We start from the raw sequence: 23741 nt of genomic DNA, 5'->3' as shown, positions 1-23741 counted from the left end.
TTTAAATTAAATCATATGTTTTGGAACATTCATACAGTACTCCCCAATACTGCCCGAGCTGCATAGGCCACTGAGTTAATATGGTCTACGTTTAATATAGTGTAGACTTATATTTTATTTATACTTGTGCAGAAATTAAACACACGATATGAAAGACCCAATTAAGTCGTTTAACCTATTAAAACTGCAAGGACGAGAAAGTATTAGTTGCGGTACATAATCACCAAAATTAGGCTCATTTTCACAGAGAAATTACTTTATCTCTTAATTAAACATATCTGAAAATGACGCAAGAATATTGAGTCAATAAATAAATAAATGTAAGTAACACACACTAGTCGATTCCTATTGTGACCACAGGGCGGAGACAATAGTCAATGGATGATAGGCTAAATTGTTCTCTTGCGTTATCGGTTAGCTGTTTGCTACCGTGCTACGCATGGAAACGCCAAGTTCATCGATAACCCACTATCTCTTAGTGTGTCATAATTGATTATCGGCGTTAGGTAATCAGTTATTTGCCTGAGCGATAACCCGGTTTTATTATGTCTAAGATATAACTGTAATCTTCGTCATGCATAAAACTCATTCATTGCAGGCCTGTTTCAACACCGCCCATGTCTATCTAGGTCTAGGACACCTTACGGTGGAACAATGCGGGCCAGTGCAATGAAATGTCAGCCTAAAGACGGTTGCCAGTGTAACCATCCGATGCGGCCTTATTGGGAAGCCACCACGTGCATTCTAAGTGTATGAAAAGTGCGCAGAAGTACGCGAACATTGGCTGGAGGGAGAGATGCTTTCCTGCAAGCGCTCACACACACTGTCGTACATGGCAACCATTCAGTTCCGTTTTGTCGTGCCTCCCGTCTTGTAAATAGGCCTACGTCTTTTAATGAAGTGTTATTTGCCGCCTCAGATTTTAATATGTTTTTTATTGTACATTAGATTGCAGTGTCTGGGGTTTTTTTTACACATAGAAACAATGCTCCCAACGAGGGACGAAGAAGAAAATAATTATGCACAACCAAATAAGAAATCCTGTTCCCCTAAATTAATTGCAATGGTCATATTTCGTGCCTGTGATCAACTTTTGGATATAAGCTAATGAACATGCTTCTGTGCTGATAACATGCAACTGCAATTAGCCATTTGAAAGGTATCATTACTGTAATTGGCAGTTGTTGTGCATACAATTAATTTATGTAGTCATTTGCTCTTGGTAATAAGCCACTGCCAATGGCCTCCCAGTAATTGCATGTATTGGTTTCAACAATATGGTGCTCGCTGCATGCACAGCCCAGCTAACATGCACAGTCTGTTCATTTTTTTATCTTCACAAAGTCTTGCCTGAGAGTTTTTAAAGGCCTTCGTTAACCTAAAGCAGTGGGATAAGGACTGGGAGAGGTGCCACTTAAAAATAAAATGAATAAGAGCCAGGAACTCTATTAAATACAGAGCATTTGAGAAGGGGGGTGGGGGGAGGGTGTTGTGTGTACCCTCTGCGTATTCCTGCCTTGGAGACCAGCACTGATGAGACATAACCAGGATAACTCAACCAATGCTTCAAATTACTGGGCAAGTTCTTCACAAAGCAGGGGAATAGAGAGATGATTTTTTCCCTTCTATGGCAGGCAAATAGGTTTCTGCCTGCCATAATTAAAATATCTATACAGCCATTTTTTTCTTGCATTTGTGGTGTTCATCAAACTGCAAGATAATTGAAAATAGGTAAATTCATAAAGAAGAAAACAGGGAATTTCCTTGTGATGTATAGAATGTTGTTCATAAGCATGAGCGCTGGAGGTCAGGCATGTCTGCATGGATATTTACAAGCTCACTTCTGATTGGGAGGCCCCTACGCAGATGCACAGCTGATTGGTTAAAATGTAAATTCCATGTTAATTACACAATGATGTCCAATCGCAATAGCCAATCGCAAATACACCTGTAACAGTATAAGAACTTTGTTGCTTTTGAAGATTAAACATTTTTTAAGCTTACATCACAGTGTTTGTTTTTGTTGGTTTTTTATGCACTTTTATTTTTTATTTATTTAACAGTGCATATTTAAGTGTGTGGACTGAAATATTTGCATTTATACCACCTATGCTTCTCATTAATAATAAAACAGATGTATTGCGTAGTTTGCAAAAAAGTCCTTTTTCATCTTCAAGATGACAATTTTTAATATTTTTTGATATTGTCATAATTGTTTCATCTTTTTTTAACTTTATGCAATGATTGTTTTTAAAAAAATGGAGTTGGCTGAAAAACTGATCTGATTCCCTTATGAGAAACAAAAAGGATAACCCCCAAAAAAAAAATTAAATAAAATTTAATTATAAATACAAACATAGAAAATACTAACACATACCAAAAAAAATAATAAAAATAAAAATTAAACAATAGTAGCCTACCGCTTTGTTCATAATTTTACATTGTGAGACTACCTTCCTCACCTGCATCACAAATAGCTCCACCTATTGCCTACTTCTGTCAAAAATCCACCAGGCTATCCTTAAGTTTATTCTTCAAGATGGGGTGAATGCATTTGTGTGTACTGCGGGGGGAGGGGGGAGGGAGGCTTACTCATTAGTTTCTTTTCTTTTCAGGGGTATGGTTAAGGGTGGCATGGTAGTGTAGCACCATCACCACACAGTAAGCCCCTGGGCTTGGACCCCAGCCACCCCCTTGACCGCCAATCTATTTAGGTGGAGGCTAGAACAGAGACAAGCCTGACAAGAACAGAGCGAATGTGAAAACAAAAAGATTGAAGAAAATTGAAGAAAACAGAACCTGATGAACAAGCCGGAGAGTTTAGAGAGGGGGAAGAGACAGAGGGAAAAGACACGGAAAAGGAGCGTGATGGTGAGGGAGCAACTGCAGCCAGGCCGTTACACAAGCCAGCTAATTTATGGCTCAGCTGCCAGGGCATGTGGTGAGAGAGAGAAGGCCCAACGCCGTATAAGGGCAGTTCAGCAGGTGGAGCGCAGCAGCCTCTGTGGCCTTGCGTGCAGGAGTGGTCGCAGAAGCCCACTCTGCCAGTTGTTTCAGAACAGTTGCTTTCAGGGGTCAAGCTGTCCTGGTTCACTGGGTTCTCTGTGTGGCCATCTTAAGAGGTTTCCAGGACTGACTTGAAATCATAATCCTGACTCGTTCACTGTGGCAAACCTGGCTCTGCCTGACAGGCTATCACAAGAGGTGCTTGTCACAGAGGCAGTGGCTATCAAGGGCAGATTCACTGTTCAGAGCAAACAGGTGAGTTTAGTCTTGACGCGGTTCTGGTTAATTGAAGTGGCCCTGCAAGCAGTACAGTCCCTGGCTCACTGGCTTGCCAAGAGACTGACCTACTCACGGACTCCCTGGGTGACTGAATCCAGCAATAGACCCGCTACACTGAGGGTGAAAACAGCAAAGCAGTCAAAATCAATTAACAGCTCCAAACTAAGTCTTAAAGCAAAATCAACATGGAAGTGTTCAAGTCCCTGGGAGTGGCATTTCTGGAAGATGAGCATCATCAAGGACAGCATGCTAGCAGTAATCACTGAGTGCCATTAATTATTTGCTAGTTTCACTTTAGCAAAATGTCTACTACTGCAGTTAGCTATTTACTGCCATTATAACTTGCAAAATGTTTCTCATACCTTTGTCACGATGCGTGGGGGGTTTGGACACAAACGCAGAGGGGGAAAACACAAAACTCCAAATGATCAGAACAAAAGACTTTACTAAAACAAGGAAACAAGAGGGAACAAAAAGCCTCGCAGGGCAACTTTCAACAAACGAAGGAAAACTTCAAAACACAGGAACAAAGAAAATCCAGAAAATCCAAAAACACAAGGAAACCAGAACATGGGCAGGAACACATGGAGCAGGTACTTGAGTAGGGGGCTTACGCACAAACACAACCAGACATAACCAAGGATCCAGCACCTGAGTTAAGGAAGAGGGAAACTTAAATAGAACAGACACTGACGAGACACAGGAGGGCACCATGAACAATCAGGCCACAGAGAGGGCAGGGAAAACGAGACAACCAAGAACCAATAATAGGACAATTGAAAACAATCATACAATTACACAGCGGGAGCAGGACACAAAACAGAAGTGCCGCCATCTGGCGGCCCAACAGGGAAAACACAGACAGGAACACAGAACCATGACAACCTTCTCAGTAAAATTAACATGCTGACAAGGGCATAAATGTCACTGTGCATTGACAAATACAAAGGTGTTGCACTGAATAGCCAGTAGTGTTATAAATGATAAAGAAATAAATATTTGCAAGATAGCACACACAGTGACAAATTTATTTTTAAAAAATTCATCCTTCATGAATGTTCTCCAGATCTCAGTCATTGGCTTTTTATTCAAGCATAATAATTATGAACAACAATAGTTCCCAAGCTTTTTTTATATTATACCCTCCTCTTTCTTGAAAATGGTATGATCCCATCGCGCCCAAAAGGGTTAACTAGCGATGCATTTACCTCACGTTAAATACATGCTGAAATGTTTTAACACACTAGGTCACTGAGGCATGCCTAAAATACCACAAGGAAAATATATTCCCTCCTTCGCAGAACCCCTCCTTTGAAGACCTCAAGAGCTCCTAGGTCTCCAGTTGAATGCATATCCTCTTGATACCCAGTAAAAGTTTTTTTTTTTTTTTTTTTGCGATCATACAATTGTCTTGAATGACAAAAACATGTTCAAGTGAGAATATTTTCAGAAATATAAATTTGTTTTTTATTGACTGTCCCTCGTAGTGTAGGTTGCAGCTTATGGTTCTCTAAGGCCAGAGACTCTTGTCCCCTGGAAGGGACAAAAATGCCGGGCCTCAGGAGGATGTTGTTATCCCAGCTTCCTCTAAATTATGCAGTAGACCTCTGTGTGGTCATTGGACTTCTCACTCGCTTAACTCTGCTTAGCAAGCCTGGGGCAGTGGAGCCCTCCGTGTGTTTTTGTAGGAAACTGAGCTAGCTCTCACGGTCAGCCTTTAGAAGAGACGGGCTATGTTAAGTGGCTGCTTGTGGGAAGCGGGTGGCTCTGTGCCACTGGGCTGAAGGTGGCAGGAACGGCGGTGGGAGTCCAGCACTAATGGTGAGGAACGCAGCCGACGTGTTGGCGTAAGCCTGAGGCCTAGAGCCTGCCCTCCACAGCCCTCTCTGCACGCTGTGCACCCAGTGACACGCAGACAACAGCCGTGTCCAGCTGTCTGTTGCTATGCAATGACGCCGTGCTTCGGAGGACAATTCAGACAAGTATTCTGATGTACTCTGGAATGTTCGATGCATGTCTTGCGTATGGTACAGCACCCTCATAAAATCTTCCACCCCCTTTTAAATTTTTCACATTTTGTCCTGTTACACTTTTTAAAAATAATGCTTTGAAATGGTTCCTTCCTGTTCTACAACAAATTAATTCAATGCTTATAATGCAAAAAAACTGAACAAAAACAATTATTCAACAACTTTTTTTCTGAAGGCAGTGTATATATGAGAGCTTGGGGACTGAGGAGTACAGTAGGTAGGCAGATGCACTGTTAGACGTACAGTATTCCATGCTGAAAGTGAGACCTTGGCTTGCAGAGGGAAGAGATTCTGTACATTTCACACACCTATAATCGGCACGCGCGCACCCGGTGCTCTGAAACAAAGCAGCACAAGTGTGCAGACTGTTACCAGGACGCACGCGCAGCTGCGCCTCAGTGCACTGTGGCAAATGCTAATGCTCAAGCACACACATGTTCCCAGGCTCAGGGGAGGCCGCTATGCAAACCTCATTTCAATCACATGCCATTCACACTCGTGATTAAAGCCTTGAAATCTGCTTCTGGGGGGGAAATAGCCAGTGGACGCACATCGTAGTCCCAGATCACCACCACACCGGCCAGAGCAATAACCTGGTGGGCTGCCATCCTGAGCAGAGGGGAGCGACTGACGGGCTAACGGACAGACACACTGACACACGGCTGACTCAATGCAATTCAATCAGCAGGTCAGGCTTGGGAGGGCTATCACCTAACACCCCTGAGCTAAACATAGCGCACAGACCACGAGAAGCCACTTGGGCTCCAGTTTCAATGGGATGCAAAGCAATTTCTGATTCACTCACACTCACACACACACACACACACACACGTACATAACCGCCATTACATTACATTACATTACTGCTATTTATCAGATGCTGCTATCCGGAGTGACTTACACAATCTTACAAAGCATCCATTCATACAGCTGGCTATACAGAGAAGCGAGGCAGGTAGAGTACCCAGCTCAAGTGTACAATGGTGGTGCCCTACCCAGGAACCGAGCCGGGAGCCTTTAGGGGAACAAACCCACTTCCACTACGTTGCCATTACACTGCCACACGTACAAATGTACCCACATAAGCACACAACTGCACGCAAACACAACATCATGCAAGCAAATGCATGAAAATGTACCCACATGAAGACACAAACACACAACCACACACACAACCACAACATCATGCAAGCAAATGCATGAAAATGTACCCACATAAACACACAAACACACAACCACAGACACAAACACAAATGCATGCAAATTTACACACACTGTCATACACACCTACACTCCCATGAATATACATGCACACAAACAAACTCACCCACAGGCACATTTGCTCAAAAACACTATAAAGCATAGAAGATTATGAGATAGTAGAAATATGACACCTTTAGCTCAGCAGAGAGTGAACATGGCTTGTTTGTGTATTACTACTGATATGGATAATTTACAGTATAATGATTTTCAAACTATAAAGTACTTGCCTGAAAATTAACAGATAACACTCTAAATAAAGCACCTGCACAGAGAACATCTTGGGACTGATCTATCATAAGTTTGCAGTGGGGTGCAGAAGCCATTGTGTTGCACAAAAAAGAAACAGAGGATATAACAGACATATCCAAGAGAAACAAACATTAATGCTTATTGCAGGATAGCTGACATGCATGGCTATTTCTGAATCACACGTGCAATCTGGGTTTGGCTGTGGGTGAGGCAGTGCTTAATATTTCAATGCCGTGGACACAACCTTTTGGCTTTACCAAACCAGGCAATTACTTGGGCCGATGTCTTTAAAGATCTCACAATGGGCTCACAACCATTAAATGAAGATACATACAATCCTACTGTACAGTTTAAATTAAATGAAGATACATACAATGCCCTTACAGTTATTACCACCTCCCCCCCCCCCACTTATGATGATATTCTGATGCCAGAGTTGGCTATGGCATAGTGTTTCTCCAGAACTGGTTTCTTAGGGACCCTATGACATTGCTGCAGTGGTATTGAAACATTTTGTGAGAAGACTGAGATGCTTGTAGTTAAAACACATCCTGCTTGCAGTCAGCTGAGTCCTGTCTGTAGCAGCTGCCAGTAGACACCCCCCCACACACACACACACACTGTCCCCATCTCCACATGAGCAACTCTAGGGTTTCATTTGCTCACACCCCCAACCCCACCCCCACCAAGCCAAGGCCCAGGCTGCTGCCATGTGGCTTACATAACTGTTCCTGCTCTCTGCTGAGCAGCTGTGTGAGAGAGAGGGATACCATGTCCAGCTAATTCAGGAGTGTGGGGCAGGTACAGTGTTCTCTTCTTCTTCCTCTTTTGTCAGGTACGTCTTCACACGTACGCCAGGCCCCAGGTACCCATGGTGCTGGCTGGAGGTCCTCCCACCAGGCCTGTGCCTTTGTCAATGTGTCAGTGTCCTGCAGAGAATAAGGTGAAAGTGGATAGCCGGGTCATATCTTTAGTTCGGTCTTGAGAGCGGCACATGAACAGGTCACCAAGGCAGTAAAAACAGCAGCAATGGGAAAACAAGATTGATGGACTGACAGAAACAGCCTTACCTCACAAATACATTCCATTCCCTGCATTGAGGTAATGCAGTTGGATTTATTTTAATGTAGTATGTAGAGTACAGTACGGTACAGTCTTCCTTATGGCATGTTCAGCTTGGTTTGCTGAGAAAACATCATCAGGATCAATTAAGCACCCATCAGTTGTTTTGTCCACTGCAAATTTTAGCATAAAGGCAGGGCCTTGACTGCAGCAGTTGCTGCAGGTGAAGTCAATGAAGAGGATCAAAAGCTGATATTAAAAAAAGGGCTTCTTACACTCAAAGTACTGTTCCATTGTGTGTATGCATCCCATTGTTTGATATCAGTTAGGGCACAGTTCTAGCATGTGGGTGGACCCCATAGTTTGGTATCTGTTAAGGCACTGTTCCAGTATCTGGATGCCCCCCCTCCCCCAGTCTGGTGTCTATTAAGGCAGTGTTCTAATATGTGGATGGGCCCCATGGTCTGGTATCTGTTAGGACCCTGTTCCAGTGTGTGGTTAGTCTGGAATCAAATCTGGACTGTGACAGGATTATGTCTAGCAGCCACGCTGAGTGACACCTAATTGGCTGTTCTGCTGCCCAGGGAGGGAGCCATTCATTGGGTCAGGATGACCGTAACCCATCAGTCACCAGCCACCCACGCTGGTGAATCAGGAGCCCACAGTCTGCTTGATCAAGTGGCACATGAAGTTCCTGGCATCAAAACTATCTTGTTTTGCTTCTAATTTTTGTCTGTGTTTGTTTAATGCGGATGTTTTCTGGGGGAAAAAACTGTTGTATAAAAAAGACTACAATGATATAATTGAACATATGGCATTGTGTCTTTGTGCTGTTTCCAGCTCAAGGCAGGCTGAACTACACAAACATTGCAACCATGCAACTTCACTGAAAATAACTGAAATAATCAAATAATCTAAGAATAATATTGTGCTGTAACATTTCCTCATTTTTCTTTTTCTCCTTAAAAATGGTCTCCATAAATGGCACAGAGTGACCAAAAAATCCCCACGCAGCCTCAGCACTGTTGTTAGGCCCCCTGTATGGTATCACAGAGTGAAGGAGTGAAGATTCTGCTGCACTGGTTGGCTTTGCATTGCACTTATTTCTGTCCCACCTCACTGATTTACAGCAACGTTCACTGCATTGATTTCTGTACTTTCAGTGTACAGTGAGCTGTCATGTTAGTGGGTGAGGGGAAGGTGATGGCTCGTGGAAGAGGAGTGTCCTGCACAAAGACTAATTTGGTAAGTCACGTTGAGGCTGGATGAGCAGTGGACAGCTGTGAAACTGGACCCTCGGTATTGATTTAGAGCAAGGGCACCCTGACAGCAACCTCCCCTGCTGCTTTCCACACACATATAAACCTCTCCCTTCCCCACTGTTCCCACACAGTTCTTTTTATTTCTTTATTTTTCTTTATTTTTCCTGTCTTCCTGCCGATTACAAAGGCTCATCCGCTTCCCCTGGGGTTTAGGGAGATTCAGCTCTCAGCACATCGACATCTAATTGGACCAAAAACCAGGAAGTACCTTCACAGATAAATCTTGGTGCCGTGATGAACTGTCTGTAGCAGCTTCGCCCCATTTCACCTGGGTAACATCCCAGCTCATGAAGGGTTAACCATCTCCTTCCTCCTGGCTCTAGTACAAATGCACTACAAAAATGCAGCCCCCTCTTGATTTAATATACTTCAGTAATTGAATTACTTAGATGAAGTGGATCCCAAACTCTATAAGATGCCTGCAATCTCCTCAGTGCCTGCTGACAACTTCAGATAATTTTGCAGGGCTTCTGCCAAGCTTTAATTCTGGGGTTCACTCACAGGAAAGACCTATGATAGTGCTATTACGGTCCTGATCACATCTAATTTATCACATACTGGATACAAACACACACACACACAGACACAAACAAAATAAAAACCTGCATTATGAACGCAGAGGACAAGATTGTGCAAATCATGGTAGCAGTCTCTAATGGATCCTGATTACAAAGCGATTATTTGGTATTTGTCCAAAGTAACTACAAGAAAGTAAATAATGGGATTTTAAAATGGCATGGAAAATAATAGGCATACCAGTAGAATGATGGTAAGAATAGTAGTATCAGTAAAAACTGAAATGGTTTTATACATGAGTGCCTACAGTACCTCTTTGAACATGTGCCATCTGGTATTTGAAGCCCAGGATTAATATATCCTGCTTACAGGACAGGTGGAGGGAGAGCAGAGGGGAGGGGGGCTGGTAGGGTAGGCTGGGATGGAAGCAGCAGGTGTGATTGGACAAGGTGGAAATTGGAGTACAATAGGGCCCAAAGGGTTCACTTAACTGTCCAGCCCTGGCACAATTCAAGTGTGTGATGAACAGTTATGCACGGACAGTCAGTTGATCAGAATGCAGGCTGAAACACAGACACTGTACCCAGTTGGCAGAGTGTTGGTCTTTTGTCTTTTGTGGGCAGTGCGTTGAGGCTCTCGCTCAGAATAAGTGGCTTGAATTACATAAAGTGCACGGGGGGAGGGGGGGCAATGCAGGTAATTCATACACACTCAGCAAACTGTATCAGCAGAACTGTACATTTGGGTTGTCTTTCACTGCTGGATACTTTACAAAATGCAGCCGGGGAGTAGCAGTCCTCTCTCTCTGGGCCAAGGCAGTGAGCAAAGGGGCATTCCAGACAGACGGTGCAACAGTGGGGTACCATTGTAAAACTGGTTCCAGAGAACTCTAATGCAACATGCTGGAGAACATTACAGTAACACTTGATTGTGATGCCACAATGTGCTTGTATTTGTTTATACAGACAAACCATGGCAATGCTATATTTGGCAGTGGGGGTGGGGTGGGGGGAGGGGGGAGTCATGGGAGGAAATGTGAGACACTCCACATTAACTCTTTGAGTCAAAGTGCCATGACCTGGCAAAGTAGGATTTAGGTATAATCGTTATGTCAGTGGGCAGGGCTTTAGTCCTGGTATCTTTGGTATTAAGGAATTAAGAAACAGGGGAGAGAGATACAGAGAGAGACGGGGGATGGATTAGGAAGGTGTGTGGTATACTGGAGCGTCTTCCCACAGAACAACTAATCCCAATGTCAGATTCAGTAGGACCAGCATTCTGCAGCCTTTTGAAGAAACAATAAACATTAAAATATGAAATAAAAATATCAAGACGATATATGCATAAATGTACAGCAAGCATTACTACATCAAATATTTTCAATTTAATATATGTACTGCAATTTACACATCTTTAATTTTACGTAATTGTGTAATCTATCATGCAATCTCCATACAAACCCTCATTGCAGTTTTATTAGTAATAACGCATTCTTTAGCCAGGCAGCAAAGGAATGCATGTTAGTCTCTATGCGTTGCGGGAAGCATGACTGCATGCTCCTGAGGTGCTGTGCGGTCCTAGGGTGTCCGTGACTGGGGCACTGCAGCCTTGCTGAGTCAGCTGCTTTCAATCGGCAGGGCAGAGAATTCTCAGCTCTCCCCAGGTAACATAAACGACCCTCACAGCGATATGCACGCACTCCACACACCAAGACAATAAAACACACATTAAAAATCCCCAGAAGGAGCAAAACTCTGCAGAGGATTGACAAACTAGGGCAGTGGCCTTCCATTCTGATCCTGGAGAGCCACAGAGTTTGCTGGTTTTTGCTTTTGCCTGAAGATCAGCAACCGATTCAGGTGCCCCGTGTTAGCTGTGCAATCAATAGCTTTAACTGATCAAGTGCTGAGTAACAACAAAATCCAGCAGACCCTGGAGCTCTTCAGAACTAGCACTGAGAACCACTGCTCTGGGGATTGAGTCAGCAGCAGTGCTCATTCCTGATTACACTACAGCAACTGTGTGCTTTTTCTAGCACCTGTCTGACTCTGTCCAAATGCTAGCAACCCACAGCACAGAAATGTGTCTTTATTGCCCCTGTCACACCCCCGCCCCACATGATGTCCCCTGCCCTCCGTCCGTCTGTCTTTCCATCTCTGAGCTATGTATGGGGACAGGTGGGGGGAGGGGAGCATACAGCTGTCCCATCTTGGGTGCTGTGATGCAAGTTCTTTCCTTTTCAAATCTGAGGCTGGTACCAGCCAATGGGGGACGAGCAGAGACAATTGAACCGGCCAATAGCCACCGGGCATCTGAGTATATAAGCAAAGGTCTGACCCTTTCAAAGTTGGGCAACCCCTACATTGGCACTGGTGAACAGGCTCTGATCCCAAGGACTGTTACCTCTTTCTTTTCTCCTGTGCAGGTAAACCCCGATTCTGGTGTCAAGGGACAGAGTGGAAGAGGTGGGAAAGGAATGGAGGGATTTAGTTGGAAATTGACGCCCCGCCATCCCTTCACTTCTATGCACCCCCAAAAAATGACAAAGGAAGAAGGATTCTCTGTTTAGCTATGCTGAAGTGGCTTAAAATTTCAACTGCCAATTGAGTTGGAGTCCTGAAAATGCAATCTTTTTTTGTATGATGCCTTTTCTCCTTTGTCTTGGTGGACACCTCTTCGGTTTCTCGATGGAAGGTTGATGAAAGGGCGTCTTTTTCTCAAACAGTTGTGTTACAGGCAGTTTAACGATTGGCAGATTTCTCTTTTCCCAATACGGGAAAGGTCAGGGCCAGTATATGGATGTGTTGAACAGTGTAGATAAAATTTAAATGTGGATCATAGATGCCCTGCATAGAGATAAATGAGCAGAATGGACTGGTCTAGTCTAAGCAGGGGTCAGGCTAGATCACAGAGTCCAAGACGTGGGTAGTCCTGTGGCTTTTGGATCTAACTCTGGGCTGGATGAGTTAACAGCTGAAATATTCTTGAAACCTAATCTCTTTCTGGTATGACCATCTCTGACACTGAGAGAAAGCGAGGGAGCGAGAGAAAAAGAGAAGAATTGACATCTTGAGAAATTAAGAACACTGATAGCATGGGGAAGCCACGGCACTTTGTTTGGTGTTTCTGCTCCTTTTAATCTGCAATCTTGCACGAGGTTCTGCAAGCTAATTAAATTAGCAGACTATATCTCCTATCATTATATATATGCAGGGATTGGATAGGAAGAGGTTTTTGTGAAAGCACTATTCAACTAAATTTTCAGTTAGTAGACCAATATATTTAGTCTGTATGAGGAAGGAAATTCTTTAACAGCATTCATACTCTATAAGCCTCGCTTTCAGAATCTTGCTGCAAAGAAGGTAATTACGAAATGATAACTGCATTCTTTATATTTAAAAAAATGGCATTCACAGCATTAACTGAATGGTACAAAGGAGATGTTACAAAATATTGATAGCAGGTTTTGGGTCTGGCTTTGATGTTGAAGTCTTTGCCCTTGTGAGCAAAACAGAGTTGCCCTGCAGTGAGGTGTATAAATACCTATGTAGGTAACCAGACCAACTGCAAAGTAATTTTGAGTTACTGTTATTGGTGAGTGTGTCTTGGTCACGGTATCTACGAGTGTGCCTGTGAAATGGGCATGCTAATTCTGAGTCAAAGGAGGAAAAAATACATATAAATTGTTTGTTACATAAGTCAGGACAGAAGAATAGCCGGCAATAGAAGGGAAAAAAAATCAATGGTCATGTCTGCTACATTTCTCCTACTGTGGGAAATAGAGTGTTGTAAATGTCAGTGTTTGTTGCATGTGTTAGGGTGGGGTGGTGGTAGTGCTAAAAATACCACCTGCTGCTCGGGGCTTAAAAGTGCACAGAATCCCTTGCTGCCATTCATAGTGGAAATATGAGGCGATGGCTGGACGTAGCCAGGAAAGTCACAGCTAAGTTTGTGGGGATTCCACAGCACTTGAAACATGGTTTGTTTCAACTAGGCATCTCCTCTAATCCAGAATCCTGCTTTGCCAGGGTGGTTAGCCTACTGTAGCGGCACGGTCTGGACTCTTGTTCTTGCTCACACTTCTTTGTCTCCTCTGTGTCCGCAGACCGTGTTACAAAGGCAACCATGACGAAGAACTGCCACAACGACTACAAGATGAAGTTCAAGACGGAGGAGGAATACCCTGACCTCTCCCTGCACAACAACCACATGGCTAAGGTGCTGACCAAGGAACTGTACGCCAAGCTGAGGGACAAGTCAACCCCCAGTGGCTTCACCCTGGATGACTGCACCCAGACCGGAGTGGACAACCCTGGTGAGTGCACCACTGCATGATATCTCATCCCTCGAATGCCACCAATGCACGCAATGCCATATTTACTAGATAGGTTATTGGATTATATGTACCTCATCCCTGCCAACAGCTCAATGCTGACTGGTGGATGGGTGGATAACTGGCCAGTGATTGCATTGTGAGTACTGCCTCTTATGTTTCTGCCATTCCGGTTCCCAGGCCACCCCTTCATCATGACTGTGGGCTGTGTTGCTGGTGATGAAGAGTCCTATGAGGTCTTCAAGGACCTGTTCGACCCCATCATCTCCGACCGTCATGGCGGCTACAAGCCAACAGACAAGCACAAGACCGACCTGAACTTCGAGAACCTGAAGGTGAGGAGAAAGCACTGTCTTTAGGTTTTGGGTTGCTTGCGATTTGATTTATTAGACTAAAAAGCATTTTAAAATATCCTCCTGGGGGCTGCATCTAGTTAAGTTGCTGTTTTAGCACATGGAAGGCCTGGTAATGAATCCAGACCGTGCTGCCTGTGGCCAGCAGGTCTCCGAGGCGACAGAGAAGTGACTCTTGTGACAACCCAGGGATGGATTTCAGTCGGACATGACATCAAAGTCTCATCATGCACCAGGCAGCCCCATTGGTCAATTAGGGGCCCAAAAAATACTTCTGTCAGGCCTGCATGTGAAGTGCCTTCCTGTGATTTTAAGAACTATGGGGTGACAAGCAGCAGTGGCTGACGTCACATGCGCACATGCTTGCCTGCACTCTCCTGAATTGAAGGAGGCTACAATGAGCACGGCACCAGGGGAGTGAGATGGAAAGAAAACCCTATAAAACCCTGGTCTATAAAAGCGGACCATTTAAAGTGGCGAAAACGCTATCCAGTTTATCCATAAGAGTAACAGTACGATGGATCGTCTCTGTCCTCTAAAGGGTGGTGATGACCTGGACTCAAACTACGTCCTGAGCAGCCGCATTCGCACCGGCCGAAGCATCAAGGGATTCACCCTGCCCCCCCACAACAGCCGTGGCGAGCGCAGAGCCGTCGAGAAGCTGTCCATTGAGGGTGAGTGTTGAAAGGTCTTCTCTGTCATCTCCATAGCTACAGAATAATCAGCTCAAGAGATCCCTACTTGTTTTGGGTCTGTGGATTGGTTTTAACTTATGAGATGAAACATAGCAACAAAGTGAGAACCTCTTTATAAAAAACAAGGCTAAATTGATATGACCAACTATTCCAATAAATCAATTAAATTAAAATAAATAATTTTTAATAAAAAATAAAAGGTGTATTTTGAAATCTCTTTCCAAGTTCATTTCGGTTCCAAATTACCCCCATTCCCAAAGGGCTTACAGAGGCCCCTGAGTTTCTACTGTAGTTGTAAAAGGCTGCGACGATGGGCCAATGGAAACGTTACCTTCAGGAAATAAGAATGGTACGGCAGGGTTTTGTGATGTCACTTCCATGCCTGGGGCTCACTTCTGTGGGTGCTTCCTCCACCCTCAGCTTTGAACAACCTGGACGGAGAGCTGAAGGGCAAGTACTACCCCCTGAAGGACATGACCGACAAGGAGCAGGAGCAGCTGATCGCTGACCACTTCCTGTTTGACAAGCCCGTGTCCCCCCTGCTGCTGGCTGCTGGCATGGCCCGTGACTGGCCTGATGCAAGAGGCATCTGGTGAGCACAGGACCAACCTCTTCACCAGTCCTCTCATGGCTCACACTTGTGTGTGCATGTGTGTGTGTGTGTGTGAGGGACACTGACATGCATCCCAAACACATGAATGAGATTGACACTGCTTCTCTTACCTCTAGGCACAATGACAACAAGACCTTCCTGGTCTGGGTGAACGAGGAAGACCATCTGCGTGTCATCTCCATGCAGAAGGGCGGCAACATGAAGGAGGTCTTCAAGCGCTTCTGCACCGGCCTGCAGAAGGTGCGAGATGTGCAGCATAGCTCTCGACATCCTCGTCTGTTATGCAGGAACAAGATAAAATAGGGATAAAGTATAGATAAGACAGTTGTGATGTCCCCTTAGCAGTATAAAGCAGAGAGAAACTCCACCAACCATGAAGTCAGTGGCAGTTGAAAGTAGAGAGGGTAGAAAACTTTAAAGCTTCAAACTGACCATTGGTCTCAACCTCATGTCACATCTATTTTCAGCTGAACAAACGCCACGGCATGAGGCACTTTGGTAAGAATAATAGAACAAAGTTGACAGTGATAGGTGGATACTACTTCCTAGAAACTCACAGGATGTCCTGGAGTTCAGCCAGAAGGTATTCACCAATCATAAGCATTGTTCTATTGGTTGTTACCAGCGTGCTTACTGATTGATGAAAATACTCACTGTGTGAGGTGATGCAAGGATTTCTATGTCCTGTTTTCTTATCCCTGAGATCAATAGTAGTGGATGCCCAGTCTAGGAATTTTAGGGCAAAGCTACTCAAATGTGGCCAGCAGGACTTTTGGTTTTCTTTTCTTCCAGATAGTTAATCGATTGATTAATACTCCTGATTGGCCAGGAATTTAACTTACAGGTTTAACTTGGGTTTGCAAGGTTTAAATCAGTCCTGATTACAGTGGAAGAGAGAAAACCAGCAGTACGACTGGTCTTGAAGGCCAGATTTGAGTATCCCTGCTCCAGGGCTTCTGTTCAGAATGTTCTACTTACACTTCAACACCATACCACCTGATTCAGCTTATTAAAAATTTTGAATCACAACATGTAAACACTGACTAGTGAAATCACGTCAGCACTCACAAGTACTCAAAATAACTTCATGGCTACCTTTCATTCATGAGGTATGTATTCATTTCACCTGTAACAGTCTCTCTCTCTCTCTCTCTCTCTGTTCCCATGACACAGATTGAGGGCATCTTCAAGAAGCACAACCATGGCTTCATGTGGAACGAGCATCTGGGCTACGTTCTGACCTGCCCCTCCAACCTGGGTACCGGCCTCCGTGGTGGTGTACACGTCAAGCTCCCCAAGCTGAGCACACACCCCAAATTCGAGGAGATCCTCACCAGGCTCCGTCTGCAGAAGCGTGGCACAGGTACGGTGCTCTGCCCACCTGTCCCACCCACTGGCCGAAAAAAGCTTCCCGTTCCCTTAGCATGCCTCGGACATAGCACACAGCTGGTCTATCCTGCGGTACATGATCCAAAACACTCATCCAGTGATGAGACAAAAACCTATTATCCTCCTTCTAAACTACTATTAAAGGTAATCTGATTACGTATTCATTTATAAATGTTAAATGGCGAATTTCTTTTTTGGAGAGATTTTGAACTATCCAGTAGCTCATATTAAAGGCCTTTTGTAATATTCTCTCATTCAAGCCTAGGACAGGAACATAGCTCTCAGGGTGCTTTTGTTCCTTCTCCAGTCCTTAGCAGGGGTGGCCCAGCCCATGTTCTTCCTGGCTTCGATCGAGAACGTTCTATGTATATTTCAGCACCACACTACCTATTCAACTGTATGTTGACGACACTTCCTATCAGTTGGAACTCTGTGACAGACACCATGTGAATGTAGAGTGCATTTACAGAAGGGGGGGGGGGCGCAGAGGTTTAAAGTTTACTGGCTTGAGTGCTGACACCCCTCTCTTGTTCTGTGCACCAGGCGGTGTGGACACTGCTTCTGTGGGTGGCATCTTCGACATCTCCAACGCTGATCGCCTGGGCTCCTCGGAGGTCCAGCAGGTGCAGCTGGTGGTTGATGGCGTGAAGCTCATGATCGAAATGGAGAAGAAGCTGGAGAAGGGCGGCACCATCGATGACATGATCCCCGCCCAGAAGTAAAGTCGGAAACACACTCTTTTTTTATATCACAAAACAGCAATGGAACACGCAGGAGAGCACACAAGACTGCAGCTCTGTCCATCCCCACCCCCTCTCCTGAATCTGCTCCTTTCTTTCCAGAAAGTTCTTTCTCTCCGTCCTCTCTCTTCATCTACCTATTCCACTTCCTTCCTTTCTTTTTCTCCACTCATCCTTCCTGTTCTGTAACATCCTGGGATCAAACCACCACATAGTCAGATGCCTTCTGGCTTTGTGTTTTCACCGAAATTTGAATTTTTTTGGTTGTATAAAGTAATTAATTCAATAAATCTCGCCCCATAAAACAATCAATTGTCAGTCTGTTGTTTCTTCACCCTTGAGTCTGCTGTTAATACCACTTCCACAACACCAGGCATTCTACAGAAACATTTACACAACTCAGACCCCACTACACCTGCATCACAAATGGAAAAAATACCTTTTATAGCAGCTTACAAAGAGAGAATTGATGCTAGACCTGGAAATCATGTACAAAAAAAGGAAGAAAAGAAAAAGAAAAACAGGAAAGGTCCAATATCAGTGAATTTTTATTTCTGAACTTTTTTTCTGTAGTTCCCATTTTTTCTTTACATCTAAAGGCACCACAGCCGGCACCAGAATAATAATTTAAAAATTGAAAAGAAAAAAAAAGAAATTGACCCATATTTTCTTTTCTCATCTTTGTTTTTCTACACAATGATACAAATACAAGCACTCTGCTGGATTTTTACAGGGAGAGTAAGGTATATGTGTCTGAGTGTGTGTGTGCGTTGGTGTGTGTTCTGAGTGCGCGTGCGATGGGTTTGGGGTGTTCCTCTGTGTGGCCTGTACAGATGCTGCAGAGGGACAAACAGCGCGCACTCAAGCACAGGGCACAGTGCTTTGCTTATGCTAGAAACTTCCGTGTTCAAAAAGGCATCAGGGTCCTTTGCTGTGTGCTGGGGAGTCCGCTCACTCAACTCGTGGGTGAAGCATGACTGCTGCTCAGTAGTCAGGAAGGACCGTTTGCTTTTCTGGGAGGGGACGACTTCATCCGATCCATTTTTAACAGATGCCTCAAGAGTTCCTGGCGTCACATCAGCGTTGAATCACATCGGCCAGTGTCACATCAGCTAGAAAGGTGTGAAAGTGCGGTGATTCGCTGACCAAATTAACAGTGCCGAGCCACGCACACCTGCAGCCGAACAGCACGGTAGGGTAGACGAAATGCTCAAAGACAGCGTCGAGTGAAGGATGCAAAGTCGGTCCTTTTCTTGATTTAACATTTTCAACTCTGGACAAGGAAGCGATTCAAAACGGGGGTTGCAACTAGCACTTGGTACACAGCAATGACTACAAAGCAGTAAACTTCACTGGTTGGCACTTTTCCCATAGGGGACCGCACTAAAGCATTTCTGTAAACCTGCGGCGGTCCAGTTCTGCCATTTTTTCACCTTCCATTGTTACCGTCAAATTTAAGGTTGGAACATGGCCTGGACCTGTTTCCATTATTCCCCATGAACAAGACAAGAATACTGCAGCTCTCTTTCACAGACTGGTGACTGGCTTCTTAAATGGATACATCTCTGGTTTTAAAGGCTTCCGTTTCACACCCCCCTTCAAGTCACACCCCATTAAAATGCTTGTTTTTAAATCTTACTATAAGCCAGGTCTTGCTGTCAGTTGTCCCAATATTGACACCAGACACAAAATCCCCAGGAATATGCTCTCTCTTTTATCACAAGAAAGGTTCCTGCTGGACACTTCCTTAAAATCCTGTCCTAACTCCACCTCCAAATACCAAAGAGGGACCCTAGACCTCTCCCGGTCCACTGAACTTAACTGCTGCTAATATGCTCGTGCTGAATCGCACAGTGGCTAATGGTGATCTAGCACTGACCAAAACGACTTCTTGCATGGAATTGTGATTTTTGGAATCATATCTGAACAGCAATAGCGCTCGCAATCAATGAACTGACCAATCAACAGTGTGAGAAAAGGTCATTTTATTTTTTAAGTTAAAACCGACTGTGAGTCAGCAATAGGTTGTTATGGCACCCCCTCTGTAGTAACAATTGTTTTAAACCTACTGCTTCCTACTCTTTAGACATGTCCCTAAGATCTAACAATATCTAAGTGATGAGCAGAAGACAGGCCCCTCTTTTAAGGTACTATTATTTTTATGAAAATCTTTTATCCAAGGAAGTGTCCAAAAATCACAGCTTTCACATTTAAGACATTTACCGACTCAGAGGCCTGCGTTTATCATATCCCACGATTCCTCTGGATGAGGCAGATTCACGTACAAGTTAGTGTCCTGGATACACCTGTTGTAAGCCACACCACCACCAATGGGATTTTGTATTATACAGGAGTTCCAGTGTGCAATACTGTTTTTGTATGAGAACCATGAGAAGATGAAAAAGGGGTTAATGCCATTTGAGGGGGGAGGATTTGTGTGCGCATGTCAGAGGTCTTGGGATTCATTTGTCCCGGAGTGGAGAAAATCTATCTGAAAAACAACATGAAATTACACAACATGGAATGAAGAGAGTAGGAGAAGCGTCACAAATCGCATGTAAACAGCCTAATGGAAAGGTATGGAAAACAGGAAAACCACCGGAAAGACTAAACCACCCTCATTTGCAGGCTTTTGACAGATCTGTTTACAATGGCGCCCTCTCTGGTCTGGAGGCAAACAGCCGCAGGTGGACACGCCTGAGGGACGGCTAACACGAGACCAGACAGAGCAAGCAAAGCAAAGAGAAACCATCCCGCTCTCTTGACTGGAAGTTAAAATGTCCCACGCATCCCTCCGGGGTCAAGCCGCCAGGTGAAACTGCAAGGCGGGTTCCCGAACAGGCTGCGGGCAAGTTGGCAGAGTCGAGGTCCCAGGAGACGAGAGGTCAAATAGGCTCCGCCCACCCACACCTGCCAAAGTCTTGACCAACCGTCGGGTTGAAGCGCAGCCCGGATTCGAACCAGCGATTCCCCAGGCTGAATCTTTCGCAGAGAAGCGCACTACTGCTGTGGCCGGGCCTGACCAAGCTGAAACACATCTGGAGTACATCACCAGGCCATCTGGCAGACATGTATGAGCACCAGTTCTAGCATGTGTGTTTCCCAATAGCACAGCAATGAAGGGTCCCGAAGAGCAGACTCTTACTCCATAAACCATGAAGCCACTAAAGCACTCAGATTTCAGATGGGGGGGGGGCTGTGATGTGGATCAGAACCCTAAGGGACACTGTGGTCCTCCAGGAGGGGGCTGTGAGAGATCTCTCCCAACGTGTCTTCAGGGAGCCAGACAGTTGTGCAAATTTTGGAACCAGCCAAACCACTGGCACTTCCAACACGGTTGTCCCATTTCACATGCAGAGGAAGGAACTGAAGTCTGCCCTCCTTCAAGCTCCACTTCTTACTGAGATGCCTTGATGGGCTCTCCCAGGCCATTACAGATTTACTTTCCAAACCACTCCCTCCCTCTCTCCTCCAATCAGCAATCAGATCCTGTCTAACCAGTAAGACCGGATCTAATGTCACACCAAGTACTGATCAGAGGTCAGAGGTCAGTGCTGCTGAAAGGAGAGAAGAGTGTGGGAGCATTTGGAAAGGCAACCTAGAAAGCAGAGAAATACATCAAAGAGTAAGCACGTTAAAACCCTCGAAAAAACAAAATCCTCTGCGCCGTAAAACTCTCAAAACCTTTTCCGTTTCCATTTTTAAATTTCTGCTGATAGCCAATGACTCCAAGACGCAACGAAGCGCCTGAGCCAACTGTGGGCGGACGTGAAGATTTTTAATGACAGGAAAAGAAACAGCGGGATGAAGTCCAACTGAGTGCACCTAGCGCCCGTTCTCCCCTGGTGTGCCAGGGCTCAGGTACAGCTTCACCTGGTGTACACCGGGTCTCCTGGTCTTACACCACAACTTCATTTCACAAGTAGTTTTTTTTGTCAAGCTGAGCGAGATCCAACCGCCCTAGCTCTGCATCTAATCTGCTGCATGCATGCTCAGAAGCACGCCAAGAGTGAGGGCCCGCAAAATATAAATGCTGCAACAGTCAGCGCCAAAACTCGTCAGGAGGGAGGTAACGTTACAGGAGGCCTCGTCTGAAATTTCATGAAATGTTCCTTAGCATCTCAGCAATCAAACAATTACGAGTCCAAATTGCCCTTCGACGTTGGGAGTACTTTTTTCTTTTTAAAAACAAAGCCTTCATTCCTGTGCTCATGAGAGTCAAATAGCCATATCCTCATTAAAATAGCTGTGTGATAGCAACAGCCAGTGATAGCTATGCTGACTCTATATTTATGACAGAAAGCATGTGTAGCTGTATACCTATAAATTGCACCACTCTAACAAGGATTAATACAAAATAGAGCTTACTGGAGTTATTTTTTTCATGTTAGCTGGTTAACTAGGAAACACATTTGTAAAAGGAAAGCTTAAGAACACTCCGTTCTTGGCTGTGTCTCTTCCTCCATTTTTTTCCCCCACACGTCTGAAATTGCAATTATCAACCGTTTCTGTTCGAATTTGTGCAACGGTCACAGCCTGGGACACAGCAACGGAAAAGCGAGATACCCTGGTCAGCCAGGCCAGTGTTAGTTCCAGCGCGGCTCAGCTTGGCACAGAATTGTTCTGTCAGCGGACAAAGGAGCAGTGAGAGAGGAAACGGTCACTGTCATTTCATCTTAATTCTTGTGCAGAAGTCTCCATTAAAAAAAAAACAACAAAAAAAAAAACACGCACACACACACATGGAACGGTACCATTTTAGAAGGGGGGTACAATTTTCAGAGGGGTTACGGTTAGTTCAAAGTGCTAATATATGAACAGGTCATACGCTCTATCTTAAAATGTGCATGGAGAAAACATGGAGAAAAAAAAAACCTGTAGTGGCTCAGAAAAGCAAGTCATCACGCACCCAGCTTTGTACACTGTGAAGTCAGACGGCTTTGTTCCTGCCCTCACCGAGAAAAAAAAGACAAATAAAACAACGAAGGGAATCTTGGCTTAAAATTGGCAGCCGGTTACCGGGAAGAGAAAACTGTTTCTCTGGAGGTTGCACCTCTGCGCATCTCTGCGTTTCTGCATATCTCCCCCTGGTGGCCGTAGTCTAGAATGACATCGACGGGCCAGATGTTTTCAAGCGGCTTTGAAATACTTCAATGTATGCATCTCTCAAAAACTAGGATTTAAAACAAAAAAAAGACTTTAAAAAAAGAAAAGAAAAACAACAAAAGACGGTGAATCCCCTGCCCGTAACAAAAAAAATCAAAAACATTTTAAATAGCAGCTGTTCAAAAAAAAAAGAATGACAACAATTATAATCATTATGACGACGACAACGATATCATCAACAGGAATAAAAATAAAATCAGTTGGACTCCTTTTGCCCAGGAATAGTGATGTCTCTGGTAAGGGGTGGTGGGGGGGGTGGATGGCGACCCGTCCGTGTCCGTGTGTCTGTGTGATGTCGAAGCGGGGGTGGGGGAGGGGTCGGCGGCAGTGTCTCTCCCTCTCTCGGTCCTTCTCCCCTCCGCCTCTCCGCCCCCACCCCCTGTCGCCCTCAGAGTTCCAGTTCCTTGGAGACTTTGGTGGCAATGTCCCGGAAGGCGAGCGGCGCCCCCCACAGGCGCTTGAAACGCACGCCGCTGGTCTCGGAGGGCCCGCTGGGCAGCTGGCACACCTGGGCCTCGAAGGCCACGCGCGAGCCGGCAGCCCCGTGGGTGCAGGACAGCAGGAAGGGGCCGGCCAGGTGGACCTGGCAGCCGCAGCCCTGGGCCGCCTCGCGCAGGGCCAGGACCACCTCCGCCGGGTCCCGCGGGCTCCGCACCCTCACATCCCAGCCGCATCGGGGGGTCCGGGGCTCTGACGCTTTTTGATGCCCAGGTAGATGGCGACTG

General features: G+C 45.1%; 2 protein-coding genes across 3 annotated transcripts in view; one reads left to right on the top strand and one right to left on the bottom strand.

Moving 5' to 3' along the window:
- Positions 1–12010: 12010 nt before the first annotated feature.
- On the top strand, positions 12011–18158 carry ckmb (creatine kinase, muscle b). The gene is made up of 8 exons (XM_064303529.1): positions 12011–12152; positions 13833–14042; positions 14241–14395; positions 14955–15087; positions 15529–15700; positions 15838–15961; positions 16895–17084; positions 17654–18158. Exons 2-8 carry the CDS (start codon positions 13853–13855, stop codon positions 17830–17832), a joined length of 1143 nt encoding a protein of 380 aa, XP_064159599.1. The 5' UTR covers positions 12011–12152; positions 13833–13852; the 3' UTR covers positions 17833–18158.
- Positions 18159–18380: 222 nt separating this feature from the next.
- The window catches only part of mark4b (MAP/microtubule affinity-regulating kinase 4b), a 59705-nt gene continuing 54344 nt past the window's right edge, over positions 18381–23741 (bottom strand). The window contains exon 17 of one of the 2 annotated variants that reach the window (XM_064303523.1): positions 18381–23738. In XM_064303523.1, coding sequence (XP_064159593.1) covers positions 23405–23738 — 334 coding nt within the window. In that variant the 3' untranslated portion in view covers positions 18381–23404. The remainder of the gene's footprint in view (positions 23739–23741) is intronic. The other variant, XM_064303525.1, reaches the window with a different exon arrangement.

This window comes from Anguilla rostrata, chromosome 12 (genome assembly GCF_018555375.3).
Source record: "Anguilla rostrata isolate EN2019 chromosome 12, ASM1855537v3, whole genome shotgun sequence".
NCBI classification, from domain to species: Eukaryota; Metazoa; Chordata; class Actinopteri; order Anguilliformes; family Anguillidae; genus Anguilla; species Anguilla rostrata.
The sequence above is the reverse complement of the archived record's forward strand: the minus strand, read 5'-3'. Positions and strand labels throughout refer to the sequence as shown.